Below are 17,544 nucleotides of genomic sequence, written 5' to 3' on the forward strand. Positions count from 1 at the left end.
TGTATCAAATGCTAATTACCTTCTTTCTCTCTTTCTTTTTCTTTCTCTCTTTCTCTCTTTCTCCCTTTCTTTCTCTCTTTCTCCCTTTCTTTCTTTCTTTCTTTCTTTCTTTCTTTCTTTCTTTCTTTCTTTCTTTCTTTCTTTCTTTCTTTCTTTCTTCTTTCTTTCTTTCTTTCTTTCTTTCTTTCTTTCCTTCTTTCTTTTTCTTCCTCTTCTGTTGATAAGGGATTTCAGGGCAGCTCTGGTTTTCCTCATCTGTAAAACCTCAATTCCTTCTTATTAATCTTGTTGTGCCTGTGGAATATCAAAATTAATCATTTCTAGAGAAGCTACTCTTCTAACATCAAGTTTTTTTCTGGGCCAGACCTCGATGTACAAGTTTTTAGCATGAAGAGGGCTCATAATTTGTGTTATATAAGGGACATTCTTCTCTTTTTTGCAAACTCGAAGGACATGTGTTTATGTATTTTAAAGCTGTCTAGGAAAAGCGAACTTTCTCAGGATACATTTTTATGCATCCTAAAGCTGTTTAGGAAAATGGACAGCCCACACCGCCACCAGGGATGACGCGGCATAGGCTCTACTGATAACTGTTTCTGCTCAGCTTATTTTCCCTGTTAGGTGGAAAGAATTTTTTTTTTTTGTAAAAATTGTGCTCAGTTTTGATTGTTGCTCTGTCGCATGAAAGTAGGCCATTTCCATCAGCTAGCTTTGTGCTTTCCTTATACCAGAATGAATGTTATGCCTCAGAGTAGAAGCTTGAGTGTCCTGAAGAGTATCTTGACTTGTTCCTCCTGACTGCTCGCCTTTTCTTATCCTACCCACTCCCACGACATTTTAAACCTTCAGCAAGCCGAATTTCATTCATGCCACTAGAAAAAAGAGCTGGGGATTAGTCAAGGGTCTTGATGGTAGAAGTGAACCCAGGATGGGCTTATTCCACCAGAATTGCCTAGCTAGTTTGGAAGGAAGAGAGCCGCGCTGACCTGGACTCAAACCCCATCTCTGCCACTTGCCTTCTCTCTGACTTTGGGCAGATAACTCAGTGTCTTCTTAAATCTTAATATTCTTTGCTGTAAAATGCAGGTCTTACTATTAAGTCCCAGTGAACATTTATTGAGGGCCTGTCATGTGCCGAGCAGTGTGCTTTACTAACCTAGTCTCATTTGATGCTATAATGGTCCGATGGGGAGTTGCTATTTCTCTTTTGGACTAATCTTCTAGGTTAATCTGGAGATAAAGGATCCAGATTAATTTAACTCTTTCAAATGTATCTGCAAGAAACTGAGTAAGTCTGGTTCTCTTGGTATGGGAGGTTGAATAATGACCCCCAATGATATCAAAGTCCTAATTCCTGGAACCTGTGAATGATGCGTTATATAGCACAAAGGACTGTGCGGGTGTGATTAAGTTAAGGATCTTGAGATGGGGAGATCATCCTGAATCATCTGGGTGGGCCCTAAATGTAATAAGTGTCCTTATAAGAAGAAGACACGGGGAGATTTGACTACAGAGGAGTTGTAGGGGATGTGATGAAGGAAGCAAGAGGTTAGAATAATGTGAAGAAGGGACCAAGGGATGCAGGCAAGTTCTAGAAATTGGGAAAGACAAGGAAAGAGCTTTTCCCCTCAGCCTCCAGAAGAAAATAGCCCTGTCCACACCTTGACTTTAGGACAGGGAGGCTGATTTTAGACTTCTGATCTCCAGAATTGTAAGGGAATAAATTTGTGTTTTAAGCCATCAGATTTGTAGTAATTTGTTACAGCAGCTGTAGGAAACTGATTTGCTGGAATTCACACTTTTCTGCCTATAGCTTCAATGTTTAAACCTACTTGCAAGTGGGCCAATGAAATTTAGAGCGAACCACTGATACTTGCAGATGATAAGTGCTTCTGGATTTTGTCCTCATGGCATTGGCCATGTCTGCTGTACAAGTAGCTTCTTTTTAAGCTTTCAAGAGTTTAGAAGGTTCTGATATTCAGTTTTCAAAGCATCAGGTGCTTCCCCACCTCTACTTTGTTGCCGTGTGGAAGGAGGCAACAAAACCAAGATGGAATTTTCCAGTTTGTAGCTTAAACTTCTTTGCACAACCTTTAAACCTGAGGCTGCAATCTGGTGGCCCTCAGGCCAGAGATATTTTGTCTGATCTGACAGTGATTCTATAAAATCTCAGTTATTTGCCAGAATTTTTGGTTGATTATTTGAAAGAGAGCAGGGGCGGGGGGAAGAGGGAGAGAATCTCCAGCAGACTCCCTGCTGAGCATGGAGCCTGATGTGGGGCTTGATCTCATGACTCTGAGACCATGACTTGAGCCAAAATCAAGAGCTGGACACTTAACCACACTTAACCGACTGAGCCACTCAGGCGCCCCATTTGCCAGAATTTATAGCTGAAGTGATCCCATATAAAAATCTTGATTTCTGACTTTTCTGGAAAATGGAAAGATCTGGCAACACCTGGTTCATATAATTGCCGGTCCATGGCTGAAAGAGCTGAGTACTTACTTTCCTCCTCATTATCTCTGTAGGAAGGTAGATCTAGCCACTGTAAACATTTCTACCCTACGGAGGTTTGGGTCTCTTGATTGCTCAGTCTGGTGGGATTCACACTCCATCCTAGGGCTGCTCCATGAATAATAACACCTTGTCTCTGGGTCATGATAAATTTTTACCCCACAACTGTCCAGAGCTTTGTGATTGCTTTATTTGGAAAGTGCATCTTTGGCTCCAGAAATCTCTTCACTGGGTGGTAGCTCCTTGCCCTTCTTAGAAGGCTTTATGGCCCCAGACCTCTAAAAATTCTGCCTTCACTCCTATTTGGTTCATCTACAGCATAGTCAGTGGAACTTTTTAAGACTAATTCTCTTGGAGGAAAAGCTTGGCTTTACTTGACCATCTAAGCTAGTAGCTGGGTCTGTTGTTCCAATGGCAGCCACCATCATTCTGAGCCAATCTGTCTCAGATTAAGTCCTGCTGATAACAGTTGTCCATCCAAATGACTAGATTCTCTATGATGGCTTCCCCCAGGTTGCCTCACAGAGAGAACTTTTAGAATCCTATCACTTCCTGATACTAGCAAATGATTATGTGCATTGTAAATATAATAGTTCCCCACAACAGCAAGGAATATTCTCCCCCTCCCTTTTTTAAAAATGAAATCACCGAAAAGGTGATTTTCAAAGGTAGAGATAATATGAAATGGGATGGAAAGCAAATGTTTTGGAAGCCAAATTGAGTAAAAAAGATTTCAACAGTTGGGGATGACTTGCTAAAAGAAATAAAATGGAATTTGAAGGATAAATGTGTAGTCTTGAACTGCAGTTAAAGAAATCGTATCTTCAAGCTCAAGGTTGGAGATACGTGCCTTAACGGTGGTTCATGCTTGGACATTGAGGATTCTATTTGACTGAGGACCATCGTGACCTGAGTGATAAGAAGTGATGTGCCCTTAGATGTGTTCATCGAGTCCTGACAGCCTGTGAGCCTAATGCATTGTGTTTGACTAGCATACGGATTTTGAAAAATTGGCAGTGGAATCCCTTTGGGGAAGGCATTTATGGTACACCCCCAATTCTTAAGGTTTTTGTGTTTACGGATGGTCCTCCTCCCCCCGCTCCCTTATAGTAGCACTCTCCTGGGGGCACTGGGGTCCATTTCGAGCCCACATGTTGAGAGAGAATTAACAAAGGAAGGGGGTCAAGAAGAGGGTGATGCAGATAGGAAAGGAATCAGACACCAGTTTATGTCATAATCACTGAGAGAACCACAGCTCTCTACCTGGTCCAATACCTGAAGGACTGTCATGTGGAAGAGGAGTTAGATGCAGTCCTTCTCGTGGAACATTTATAGACTACGTGCCTTCAGTCACCGGGCTGAGAGGATACAGAGAGGAGCAAGTTGGTCTCTGTCTCCGAGGCCGAGTTTACCGCAGAGCAGAGGGGACCCACAGAGATGGCTGTAAAGCACACAGTCTCTGCGGTTCTCCAGAAGACAGAAGGGAAGAGACCGACTTTAGCTGGGCTTAGAAAGGCCTTTCCTCATTTCCTCACGATTAAAGCCCTCCCCCAATGGAATGGGCTGCCTTAAAAACTTGCCAGCAGTTGTATTTCCAGCTGTTGACGACAAGCTACAGGAGTTTGGAATGAGGGTTGCAGTAGATGACTTTTCTCCCTCTGTTAGTGTATGGTCCCAAGACCACCAACCTGCTTTCCTTCACTTACCCAGAGAGAGTGGTCACCATATGAAATGCTTGTGGGTTGTACTCAGCATTTTGGGCAGACCACACGGGGAAGGGTGTTGGTTTGCAGGGTTTCCGAGTGTGGAATTGCACTGATGTGTCGTCTGTCTTCTGGAATCGCCAACGCCGGCAGGCAGGGCCCAGCTGTAGTTTTTATTCATGGACCTGGGAGAAGAAGCAAAGGGCGTATTTGGCAGGTACAGTCTTGTTTCTGGTTGCTTCTTTTGTGTGTTGGCTGCATCTGGCTCTGAGGATCATGTCATTACCGGTGAGTGGGGCAGCACTTCCTTTCCTGGGACAAGTATTTTGAGGGAAGCCTATTTCCTATGCCTGCCAGGAACCCAAATAACATCACATCCAGCTATTAGCTGCCAAAATAAGAGATTCCTAATTCTTACCCTTTGATAGCACAACTTTAAAGTAATTCAGATTTCTGTCGTGTCCCTTAGAGATCCCTCAGCCTTAGAAAATGTGTCACCTTTGGCTCCATGCAGAGACTAAACTGAGCAGAGGCAGCATCTCTTCACAGCCTTCAAGGCAGAATGTTCTGGCAGCATCCTTCTTGTCCTGTCCTCTCTCTGCTACCACATGGCCACTGTCATCAGCTCTTGGCGTCCTCACGGTCTATAGAGCATGATTGTAAGGAAAGCAGACAAGGCCTCTTTCTTGGCAACTACATTTTAAGGTTCAGAGAGGCAGATGTTATCTGGATTTGGCATTTCTTTCCAATTCTTGCATGTTTAACCCCGGTTTAGTTCTTCGGGACATTTCCCCCTACCCCCAGATATGTCAGAAATCACCTGGAGGATATGGAGACAAAGTGTAGTAAGTTCAGTCGAGCAGAACTGCCACTCAGTTCCCCAAACGGCTATCATTGCTCTCTGCAAGGCAGACAGGCAGTTGTTTCTAAAATGCTTGGAGCCAGAATTCAGTGTGAAACCCCACAGCTGCTGTGGCTGTGGGACGTGTGGACAAGTCAGTCATCCTGGCAGACACCCTTCCCCTGCTGGGATTCTCTCCCCTGGAGAAGTGGAGGGGAGCCAGCCCCAGGGTTTCTGCACACCCTCAGCTGGAGTGGGCCGATCGGCCAAGCTACCTGCCTTCTACACTGGGACCCGTGGCGTCTCTAGAGTAACAGAGGCAGAGGGCGGAGGTTCTCAGCCCTGACAGCAAGTTAATTACACCTGGAGGCTTGAGGGGAGGGGAAACAGTACATGGACCCCATGACTCCCCAGAGTTAATTTTGTAAAGCAGCTTTATAAATTCCACATACCGAATAGTTCACCCATTTGGAGTATACAAATAAATGGTTTCTAGTGTATTCAGAGGGTTGCATGCCATTCCCACAATTTTAGGACATTTTCAGCAGTCACTCCCCATTCCCCCCAACTTCCCCAGGCCTAGGCAGCCAGTTACAAATCCACTTTCTGTCTCTACAGAGTTTGCCTGTTCTGGACATTCTGTGTAAACGGAATCACACAGTAGGTGTGTCCTTTGTGGCCAACTTCTTCCCATAGCCTGTTTTCAGGGTTTGTCCACATTATCATGTATCAGTACTTCCTACATTTTTATTGCTAAATAATATTCCCTTTTATGAAGATACTATAATTCCTTCATCCCTTCATCAGCTGATGGACCTTTGGGTTGATTCCACTTTTCGGCTGTTATGAGTAATGCTGCTAATAAACAATGTGTACAAGTTTATCTGTAGATACATGTTTTCATTTCTCCTGGGAATATACCTAGAAGTAGAATTTCTGGGTCATATTGTAACTTTAGGTCTAATCTTTTGAGGAGCTGCCAGACATTTTCCAAAGCAGCTGCACCATTTTACAGAGGCATTTCATAAAAGCTCCCTGTGCTGATTCTAGATGTGATTATAACGTGCTTCCCATGTAGCTAAGAATCCTTACTCTGCCTCATTTGGAAGTAAAAGCGCAGCAGAATAGATACCAGCTTTTACCTAAAGGAGAGAATACTTGTTGAGTCTTCACTTCTTCCAAGTTGTTCTTCTCAGCATTCCACAGCCCTCTGCTCTCGCTGGCAGCCCAAGATGAACCTGAGCCCCAACTAGAGGACTAGCCAGTCTAATGCTGGGTAGGATTATCCAGCGTCCACTGACACCACGGGTTGCCTGCAAAGAGTTAAGTTGATCTGGAAAACTGATCTGTAGGTTAAGTGCAGCAGGGCCACAGATGTGTAATCCCCACTTCTGAGAATGTGCCATTTCTTCTTTGTCATCACTTTCTTGGTGCTATCTGGTAAAAACTGAGTCATGATGTGCCGACAAAAATCCATTGCACTTAATGTGGAACTTGAGGTATCTGCTCATTCCTGAGATATTCCCAGCTGTCAGTCCTGCTGGCTAGATGGTAAACAACTTGCTGGGGATGAAATCCTGCCACTGTGACTTTTCCCAGCTTGTCTGAGAGGCATAGACCCAGACGACCAGCCTGTGAGAACCTGAGCATGAGGGAGGGCTTCGTGGTGGGGACTCGAGGGTTGAGCAGCCCCGCCCTTCACAGAGGCCTGTTTCCAGAGTAGCCCCAGTGGAGGGACGCAAAAGCCAACTGTCCTTGTCCTGCGAGCTTTTTAAAAACCTTCCTTCTGCTGCAGATGCGCACTTCCAGATGGTACCTGTGGACCGACCTGAGCCTTGTCCTTTCTTTGTGTTTGCAGCCATGGCACAGGGTATGAGAGTGATAACCACACGACGCCCATCCTCTGCGGCGCCCAGTACAGAATACACACCCACGGCGTCTTCAGGGGCATTCAGGTGAGAACTCGGGGGGGGGGGCCTCGCTGGAAGGGGACTTGTATGCCTCTTTCCCTTCTCAACAGCCTTTCTCTTCCCTGCTGATGGCCATGTGGCCATGGCAAGTCTGGTCCTAATTACAGGCTCCTCTGACAATAGGGACCTCTCCACTTCCACTAGGGCAGAGAGGACAGCCTCCTCTCCACAGGTCCTTGTGACCACGGCCTTGTTCCTGACTCAGTCCAAGATGCTTCTGGCAGAACCCCATCCCTCTCCCCTTGACTGGTTAATTCACCTTTCCAGGTGGGCTGTGCAGCTCTTGCAACGAATGACCTGGACCCTTGGCTTCCAAGTCAGACCCTCGACTTGGTCTGCATTGTCCAATGCCTGAAGCTGACTCTTCTCTTGCCAAGTGTTCTTCTAATAACAGTAAATAATGACAATAACAGCACCACCGTGTGGGTGCCGGATGCGTTCTATATGCCAGGCAGTGTGCTGAATTTTATATACGGGCTTTCTGTCTTCAAAGACTTAATTTTTTAGAGCAGTTTTAGGTTTAAGGAAAAATTGTGCAGAAAGTACAGAGAGTTCCTGGATCCTCCCTCTTCCCCCTCCTCCCTATTATTAACATCTTGCCTCAGTATGATACGCTTGTTACAGTTGATGAGCCAGTATTGATACATTATTATTTTTTTGAAACATTACTGTTAACAAAAGTCCATAGTTTACATCAGGGTTGGCTTTTTGTGCCATGGGGCTCCATGGGTTTTCTTAAATGCATAATGCCACGCATCTACCATTACATTATAGTACAGAATAGTTTCACTGTCTAAAAATAAAAATGCCTGTGTTCCACCTATTCATCTCTCCGCTCTTTCTCTCCTCCCCGACAACCACTGATCTTTTTACTGTCTCTATAGTTTTGCCTTTTTCCAGAATGTTGTACGGTTGGAATCATACAGTCTGTGGCCTCTTCAGACTGACCTCTGTCACTTAGCAATATGCATTTAAGGTTCTTCCTTGTCTGTATTTTATTTTTCCATTTAGTCCTCAGTGTGCCTTTATAGGTGGGTACCGTTACGTCCATTTTACGGATGAGGAAACTGAAGTCCAGAGAAGATGCGTGACTTGTCCACAGTCACATAGCTAGTCATGACATGAGTCTTGTCTGATTCCGGGACCCCTGTTTTTAAGCACCGTGTTGCATTGCTTCTTAGGGAGACAGAGGGCCGTGAACAGTTTGTGGGGGGAGGGGTCTCCAAGGAGAGTGAGGGAAGTAAAGTAAAAAGGGAAACGTTTTGGAGAATTTGGGAAAGTCCATGGCAGACCACCTCAGCAGAGCCTCTTTGGGGAGGTCAGAACCGGACATGGTTACCAAGGGTCTGCATTTGTGACTTTCACTTATGAGTGACAGCAGTGATACTTTCACGAGAATAGTCAGTACTCTAGAAGTAAGTTGTGTGCGAGCCGGGTCCCCACATGAGGTGTGGCGCAGGTAGCTCTGAGATGTTCTGGTTTATGTTTCCAGGAGCATCATGGTGATAGGACAGCATGCTCCCTCTGCCCAAACCTTCCAAGGGTGACAATAAAGGTGAGGGTGACAAAAAGCCAAAATCTGATGGAGGTACAGGAAGTCATCCCAGTCTCTCCTCCTGGCATCCTCCACCAGGGTCCTTGACTGACCTTGACAACGCGACTTTGTATCCTGTTGGTGTGTGTGCTGCATCTAGATTGAACCAAAAGAAATGAAGAAGCCCCTTTTGCCTTCCTTTCCACAAAGCCCAGTTTGTGAGACTCACTGTCATGGCTGCTGATAGACTCCAGACCTCACAGGTGTTGTTTCACCACCGACTCGTTTTCTCCTAGAGTCTGATAGTCAGACGCAGCTGGCTCGCCATTTAAATTTACGCCACCCTTTGACCTTGAGACCCTCTGGCCTATCAACAGCAAATTTGTATGTCACCACAGTACTTCTCCTTCAAAAAAGATCTCACAGTGCAAGGCAGTGCGAAATAGAATCTAGACTATAAGCATGGTGTGGAAGATGCACAGAGCACAGGATGGGTTAAGCTCAGAGGCAGTTCTGGGTCTTAACAGAAAACATGGATGTGCACTTTGGTCTTGAGTTGCACATCTGTAAGGGAATGAGGAGGATTCAGTGGCCTCTGGGGCACTCCCACTTCTCCTGTCCATGAGTCATTGATCCTGAGAGCCGGAAGGAGAATTTGTTTCTGTGTCCCCTTAGCACCTTGTCATGGAGAACTGACCATACACGTACCCATTCCCACAAGGTGAAGGGAATCAACAGTGAAGGACATAGAAAGTGTCCGGAAGGCAGACACAGTGTTTTCTGGTCTTTCTGTTAAGTGGTTACACTGGCTACACTATTGGACTCTGATGGTTTCAGCCCCTTCACAGAGAGAACCCCCAATTCTCAGGGGCTCTTCCTTCCTTGTCACTTACTCCCACCTGGAAAGCCTGGTCAGTTTGGGGTTCATTCAGTATCCCATGTTTTTCTCTAATAAGGACTCCCCCCCATACATGGCCGACTGGGCCTGAGGTCATGTGGCCGTGTGTCCAAGTGGGAGGAAATAGATCCTGGGACTTTGGATTTCCAGACCTCACTGCCTCAAGTGGAAAAGCTGAGAGGCAGGATGGATTGGGAGCTCTTGCAGTCACCAGCACTTCTTTTCTAGATCGTCTGGATCAGCAACCCCAAACAAACTTCAGTGAAGTACCAGTTCTGGTTGATCAGTAGTAATGATGTTGGCATGATGCACTGTAGCATGTCCTGATCTGTCATCCATTAGTGATGTCTGCTGTGGGCATCTGGGGTATGGATGGGAGTGGTTTTAGGTCTTATATCTGTCATCCCTTCTTTGGGTATTTTCTAAAGCTCACTTCCCCTCGGGACTGACATGAATGTTCACATGTGGCTTAAAGCCTCTATTTCTCTTACACTCTGCTCATAGGATGTGCGACGTGTGCCCGGAGTTGCCCCGACTCTTGTCCGGTCGGCATCTGAGACCAGTGAGAAACGCCCCTTCATGTGTGCTTATCCGGGCTGCAATAAGAGATATTTTAAGTTGTCACACTTACAGATGCACAGCCGGAAGCACACTGGTAAGTGTGTCCCCTGTCCAGCCTTGTTTCCCGTGGCTTATGGGCAAGGGTAGTTCGAGAGCTCCTGTTCCTGCCTGTCACACTGCTAAGGACACAGGAAATTTCTTGGATTGACAGTAGGCAGTGCTTTGAAAGGTCTGGCCAAGGTGATAAAAAAAAAAAAAAAAAAGAAAGGCTGCAGGGGCATTTTGTACCCCGATTGTCCATCCTTTAATAAAGAATTCAGTAACTGTCTTCAGGAGGGCAGAGCAGAGTGGTAGAAAAAGAATTCCACTGAACTAAAGAGACTTAACTCGTATTTGAATTCTGGCTTCACAACCAAGTGGTGAGACCTTGAGCAGTTACTTAACCTGTCTTTGAACTTAATTTTGTCTCATGGAAAATGGAGTTGGTAATGCATATCTTATTCCAGTGTTAAGACTAGATTCACTTTTTTTTGAGAAAGAGAGAGAACAAGCAGGGGAGAGGCAGAGGGAGAGACAATCTCAAGCCAACTCCATGCTGAGGATGGAGCCCAATGTGGGGCTTGATCTCATGACCTGAGACCATGACCTGAGCTGGAATTAAAGAGTCAGATGCATAACTGACAGAGGCATCCAGGCGCCCCGAGTCTAGATTAACTTTAAATCAAGTTAAATGCAAGGCATTAGATATGAAGCACCTAGTATATTACCTTATGTCAATAAGTCTGAATAAACAATAGTGTAACTATCAGAAAACTGTTAGCATCTCTGAAGAGAGAGGACCTATTCTGGGAGTTTGGTAATCAGATTGTTTTGAGAGATTGATGGGCAAGGTCAATAAGACTTAAGGAGAGATGGTCCAAAGAAGAAGTGAGCTGTGTGGGTTAGTAATAACCAACCAGATAGGAATGGGAAAATGGATTTGTAGATTTAATTTTTGTTTTCAATCTTAAAAAAATGATTTTTGATGATGTGTCAAGGAAAATTGGATTTTCCCACAGGTCAAGGGATCTACCTTCCCCTGGGAAAGAATTGGCCTCGTCTGGTTGTTGGCCACGTTGAGTGTGAACAGCCATTTCACAAATGTTTGCTCTTGGCCTGTGGGCCCTGGATGGGAGTGTGGTTGGGTCTCCATTGCAGGGAAGCAGTGAGAAATACAGGCTTTCCCATAGGGGAGCCGGTGGGGTTTTTTCCCCCCTGTAACTGGAAAGACAGTTTCACTGTTGGAATTACCCTTACTATTTTGTTATTACTGCTTATCTTGCTTTGGGGGAGTTGAAGAAGAGAACGAGCTGCATTCACATCTCTTCAGATCATTGGACTTTGCTAAGTTGTGTTTGGAGGATGCAGTTCTAGAACAAACCTGAGTTTGCACTCAGTAGACCTCATGCTCCGAGGCTAAAGATGAGAGAACTAAGGGCCTGGTATATTTTCACATGTTTCTTCAAATGGGATCGTTTGAAAAGTATCTGTGAAGGTTATAAAGAAAAACGATAAAGTAAAATTGTGGCCGGAGAAATGCAAGGGAATACGCTGAAGGCAATATGGTTGTAGAAAGCTTGACTGGGGAAGAGACCCTTAGCAAGAAGTGAGGGGGAGATGTCTGTGTGAAGCGGAAGCTGTGGGCGTGGTAACCCATGACCCCCAGATCCACCGGAGGCTTTAAGAAGCTCTTCTTTGCGGAGGACAAGGAGAGTGGCCCGGTATTTGACAGTCCTGCAGCCCTTTTCTTGAAAGAATGCAGTCTTTTCTTATCTACGTATGACAATAGTACAATTGTTATATTAAGTACTTTTATATTAAATATTTTTTATGTGCCAGACTCTCTACATGCATTATTCCACTTAATCCCCACACATTGACCGGTTATCAGGTGGGTAGGATATAGTGGAAGCAGGACCCACGCTCATGGCTTTCAACTCCAAGTCACAAACCCCCTTCTCAAAGAGTTGATGGTCTGTTTTGGAGCTAGGATACACACAAATGAAGACAGATTAAGAGAGTATATGACAATGCACTAAAGCAGAGGCTGGAGGAGCTGAGAAGAGTTGCTGATTTGAGCTAAAGTCATCCCAGAAGGAGGAAGCACTTGGGCTAACCATCAAAGGGTCGGTAGGGTACGGTAGAGGAAGGTAAAGAAGGAGCAGAAGCAGAAAGGCAGGGAAAAGAAATTCGACTGAGTAGGGCTGTTTAAGTATAAGGCACTGGGCTAGATACAAATACAAAGTGAAGGAAAGGCTCCTACCCTCGGGATTTTCCAGCCCCTGGAGGAAGGTAGCTCTGGACACAGCCTACCATGTTAGATGTTCTGTAATACACTCTGTACTGAGGAAGAGAAGGGCTTTTAATCTGAACATGAAATTTCCAAGAAGCATTGCTGAGGAAGCAGGTGGCATTGGTGAGGGACGTACAGTTGACTTTTTGACGGGGAGGAATGAATGTGGAGATAGGGACAAAGGGCATTTGGTGTGAGCAAAGCGCAAGGCAGATTTTGGGAATGGTGAGCTCTGGTATAGCAGGAATACAGATTAATCAGGGGAACAGAGGAGGCTACGAGGCCGGAAAGACAACGAGGGCAGGCCCTGCAACAGAAAGAACAGCTGGCCCCGGGATGGCTTCCTCTCTATCCCAGAATACCGGTGACTCAGAATTCTCATTAGAAGTTGGGAAGGCCCAAGGTGTCTCAGTGCACTCATGGAGCTTCGTTCCCAGTGTTTGGCTGAACTTTCTCTAGCAAGGACAAGGGTGGGGCTTCTCCCTTCTGAGGCAGGAGGTTGTGCAATCCCACTACTGACCTCTCTCGGATAAAGGAATACCGACACCTTTCTTAATACTTTGGTTCCTGGTTTCACTTGAGTGTCTCACAACCATGGAGCTGTTTAGGCTTGATCCAGAAATGAGAAGTCAGTAGCAGAGAACACCAAATCTTCAGGCCATAAAACATAAAGCACTTATTACATGGGGCCAGCTCCAAGGCCTATCCATCGCAGAATTCTGCCTCCAACTCAGTTGAAGAGTTAAGACTTCTTTGGCTTATGATTTATCTAAAGATTCTCTACCAGTATTTTTGGAGCATGCCTCTGGGCTTGGCACTGGGCAAAGAAACCCTTTATGTGGATGGCCTGGTTCAATCTGTTTATAAATCCTTTGAATTTGTGAGATTATTGGCCCCCTTTCTCAGTAAGGAAATGGCACCTCACCCAGAGCTTTACGTTACAGAGCTGGATGTGACCCTAGTGTGCAACTTCAGAACCTGAGCTCCCATCCACTTATAACTCAGAGGTTAGGGACCATCCTCATACAACCAGTCCCCCATTCTACACTCACTGTCCAGGAGCCTGTGTGTAGGAGGGCCTTGAACCTCACATAGCAGCTAACAAGGTCTACCGGCATGCCTTAGGTATTTGGGGATCCCTCAGTCCCAGTAGGAGAGGTTGCCTTTCATGCGATCCCCATTTCCAGCAGCGTTTTCAAACGGCATATGTGTCTTCCCCAAGGTGAGAAACCATACCAGTGTGACTTCAAGGACTGTGAACGAAGGTTTTCTCGTTCAGACCAGCTCAAAAGACACCAAAGGAGACACACAGGTTTGTAGGCTCACTTCTCATTGCTGGCAGTTATGTTCTCTTGGGTTGCAGCTGATTTTGTGATTTTCTTTATTGTTGAATGTAGATGTGAGAGGTTTAGCCATTTGCTTAGCTTTTCCCAATCATCATGTTCTCTCCCCGCCCCCCCCCCCCCCGGAGATTTTCCTTTTCTGAAGGAAAAAAAAGACTAGGAAACATCCCACATTTCTCCTGCAAACCGCAGAACGGTGGGATCCCACTAGCCATGTGCTGATGATACACCGAGTAGCAGTGAAGAACAGGGTGGTGGAGAGCACAACCCAATTTGTAGAGTGTGATTCACTTTTTCAGTCTTGGACACAGCCGAGACTCTGGTGGAAAGCTGGATGTTTGTGGTTAAGGAATAGTTGTTCCCCAGACAGAAGCAGGTCATCAGGGATTACTGTGCGGAATCAGGTGGTTCGTGCCAGGCCTGGGGCGTGGGGGACATCTGAGGGAGAGGCAGACATCATCACCAGGGGGCTGGAAATGCCTGGCTCGTCCGGCCACCTCCAGGAAGCTGGCCCCGGGGCCTCATTACGCTCCCACATTGTTAGGGCTGCGGCTAGACCTTCTCTGTCCATTTAGGTGTGAAACCATTCCAGTGTAAAACTTGTCAGCGAAAGTTCTCCCGGTCTGACCACCTGAAGACCCACACCAGGACTCATACAGGTAAAACAAGTGCGTAAACTTTTCTTCACATTTATTTTTCATTATTTTTTTAAAAATACTGTTGAATGAAGTTGTTTGTGATGTGAGAGATTGGAAAAGACGAGTGTAGAAGTTCTGAGCAGGTTTAAAGAGAGAAAGAACAATGCATGGCTGTCTTTAACTAATAACATTGTTTCAGAAGGGATAGGGTGGGGACCACAGAGCAGAAGGGAGATGTGAAAAGAACACTCTTTTACTGCATGTCCAGAATGAAGGGAGGAGGTGAGCTAGGTCCCCACTGTTACCAGTTTGCTACATTATACTGTGTCACTCAGTTTGATTGGATTATCGACTTTACAAACAGCAGAAATTCTCGCAAGCCAAGTATTTATTCTTCGGAGAGCTCACATTTCATGACACTATTTTCAGAGACCTGAATCCTTGCTGGGCTAAAAGTTAATGTCCCAGGAGCAGACATGGTTTCTGCCAGACTCATATCAGCCTATGGATATTATTTCCTTTGTGCTAGTATAGAGAGGAGAACAGGACATTTATTCACTGGTCGCTGAAAGTTTTTGCTTTTCCACAAGCTTGGTGTGATTCATAATGAAAAGAGCACCACCTTTGTTGTGTATTTTCTAGCTTTGGAAGGAGGGCCAAGGCTTAGGGTTATCTCGCTGTATCTTTGCAACATACTTCCTTGTAAGAAGAAGAAGGTAGGCATGTTTTATCCCCATTTTTCAGATGAGGAGACTGAGGCACGTAGTGATGAAATGACTTGTCTACAGTCCCAAAGCTAGTAAGAAGCAAACCCAATTCCTTCTGCTCCCAGCCCACCCTATCCCACAGCCTTCTTTCTTGGTGAAAGAGCGTAGGTTCATCTCACAGCCCAGGGAGGATAGGAATCAGGAAGAGAGCCAAGGTCAGCAAAGCTGAGTGCCATTGGGAGACTGAGGAGAGTAAAGACCAACAAGAGAAAGGGTTGGGCTTTGTCCATTGGAAGATGACCTTTGACAGCATGGCTGGAGGTTGGAGTGGACGGCCAGGAGCCAGATCAGGAAGAGCAGAGGAACAGTGAGTGGGAGGTGAGGGAAAATATGAGGTCATGAGCCCCCGTGCAGCTGCAGATTCTCAGCCTGAATAGGCTGCCGTTTATAGACAGGGTCAAGGTACCTGTGCCCCAGAGTTGGTGGGGTGGGCATCTCTTCTGCCCTACTCAGGTGCCTCTCGTGTTTCTTCTTTTCCTTAGTCCTGAGCTCATAATTTGGTGAGGAAGTTATCGTCCCTTGTATCCTGCCCCCCTCCTCCTCCAACCCTATGCATATCTGTATATGCACAAAATGGCCCATGTCACTGGCAGACTGTTTTACCCTATATTTGATCAGCCCCCAGTTCTGACCCTGGGACAGTGCCTCCCCTGGGACATTCCTCCCTGTGTGTCCCAACCAGTAGTTCTCAGAGGAGGCAAAGTGGGACCAGTGATACCCTGGGAAGATCTCCCCGATGGTACAGATACTGGCTCCCGTGGCGTTTTTACTTAGGATTAAGCCACAGCTCGATCTCTGTTAGGGCCAGGCCTGGGAGGTGGGGTACTGCCAAGGGCATGGGCTTTGGAATAGACAGACCTGGATTTAAGTCCTGCTTGGGTCTGCCCTCTCTAGCCGTCTAGCCTCATCTCCAGAGTGGGGATACTAATACTTGTCTTACAGGGCTGTTGTAAGGAATACATGAAATAATGTATGTAGATGATGCCCAGCACATGGCTGGGCATATATTAGGCATTTCATAAATGCTGATTATCCTCCCTGTCCAGAATGAGGCTTGGAAGGAACTTCTGAGAGCTCCTTGGATGGAGTGGTCTCGATCTTTTGGCAAGCTCGTTAAAAATCTTAAAACTAAAAAAGAAAAAGAAAATCTTAAAACCATGCCTCAACTAGAACGGGGATTATGCTCTGAGCAACACTTTGAGGTAAAAGAAGCAAATGTCCTGCAAACTGGTATCAGTGACTTATTTAAAAATGCCCAGGCCATCCAGAACATCTCCACAGACAGAGATATTAAAGCTACAGTCACAGCTCTACTATAGGAGGGCAATCAGTCAGTAATATCCAGTGTGATGATCCTGAGCCCCTGCAGCCCAGTGAAGCCCAATTCCCTGGGAAGACAGTGGAGGGGAAACATTTATGCAATTCACAAAACGGTCTAACAACAAAGGTTGAAACAAATGTTTTCCCCTCGATTACATACAAATTGCCCAGACGCTTTGATGAACTAGACTCATTCCTTCCCTGCCATTTCCCCAGTCCTCTGACTTAATAATATTTCATACTTTTTATGGTAGTTTAATCCTGAAGAGTGCAGAGGTGCTGCCATTTCAAGGCTGCCCATGGAATGGGCCCGATTTGTTAGCCTAGGGAAAGAACTAGAGGGAATTGGGAGTGGGTGCCTTGGGATGATTTAACTCGGGCATTTGATAGTTGAACTTGTGCCCGGTCTCTCTGCTGCAAGCGTCTCTGACTGGTAATTGTGTCAACAGGTGAAAAGCCCTTCAGCTGTCGGTGGCCCAGTTGTCAGAAAAAGTTTGCCCGCTCAGACGAATTAGTCCGCCATCACAACATGCACCAGAGAAACATGACCAAACTCCAGCTGGCGCTTTGAGGGGGTCCGACTGGGGAACACATCTGTGTCCCAGGCAGGACAGTGTGTGAACTCCTTGCAAATCTGACTTAAAAATTCCTCCTCACTCACCTCTCTGAGAAGGAAATGGCAGGTGGTCTTCTTCATCCAGCTTCCAAGACAAGATGCCTGTACTACTGGATCCTACCAGGTTTGCCCGGAGGCGTTGGGCTCTGCTTGGCTTGTTTTAGTTGACTCAGAGGCCCTGGAGAAGTGGCTGACAATGTCCAGTTAGTTAAAATCCCATTTCTGCCATTTGGTCTGGATTTTCCACTGTAAGAAAAGCCATTGTTGATAATGTCCCCCCACCCCCTCTTCTCCTTTTACACTCCTTTTCACTAGGAATGGAGTCATTGTACCATTTTCCATCATAGAATATTTATAGGCCAGGGCATGTGTATGTGTCTGCTAATGTAAACTTTGCCATGGTTTCCATTTACTAACAGCCAGAAATAAATCAGAGAGCAAGGCACTGGGGCTGAGTCCCATCCGACATTCCGGAGGTTAGGCAGGCCGCTAACGTGGAAGGCAGGA

General features: G+C 45.9%; 1 protein-coding gene across 12 annotated transcripts in view; it reads left to right on the forward strand.

Moving 5' to 3' along the window:
- Positions 1-16,992, forward strand: part of WT1 (WT1 transcription factor) — a 46,211-nt gene extending 29,219 nt beyond the window's left edge. For 5 of the 12 annotated variants that reach the window (XM_088017435.1, XM_028087738.2, XM_088017442.1 and 2 more), the window contains 5 exons: positions 6,917-7,013; positions 9,965-10,115; positions 13,576-13,665; positions 14,272-14,364; positions 16,871-16,992. In XM_088017435.1, the coding sequence (XP_087873561.1) occupies positions 6,917-7,013; positions 9,965-10,115; positions 13,576-13,665; positions 14,272-14,364; positions 16,871-16,992 (553 nt within the window). The remainder of the gene's footprint in view (positions 1-6,916; positions 7,014-9,964; positions 10,116-13,575; positions 13,666-14,271; positions 14,365-16,870) is intronic. The other 7 variants (XM_088017436.1, XM_088017437.1, XM_088017441.1 and 4 more) reach the window with 3 other exon arrangements.
- Positions 16,993-17,544: the final 552 nt, after the last annotated feature.

Source organism: Eumetopias jubatus, unplaced genomic scaffold, assembly GCF_037043125.1.
Source record: "Eumetopias jubatus isolate StellerSeaLion01/CBP00866 unplaced genomic scaffold, mEumJub1_p1.0 scaffold_13, whole genome shotgun sequence".
Lineage (NCBI taxonomy): Eukaryota > Metazoa > Chordata > Mammalia > Carnivora > Otariidae > Eumetopias > Eumetopias jubatus.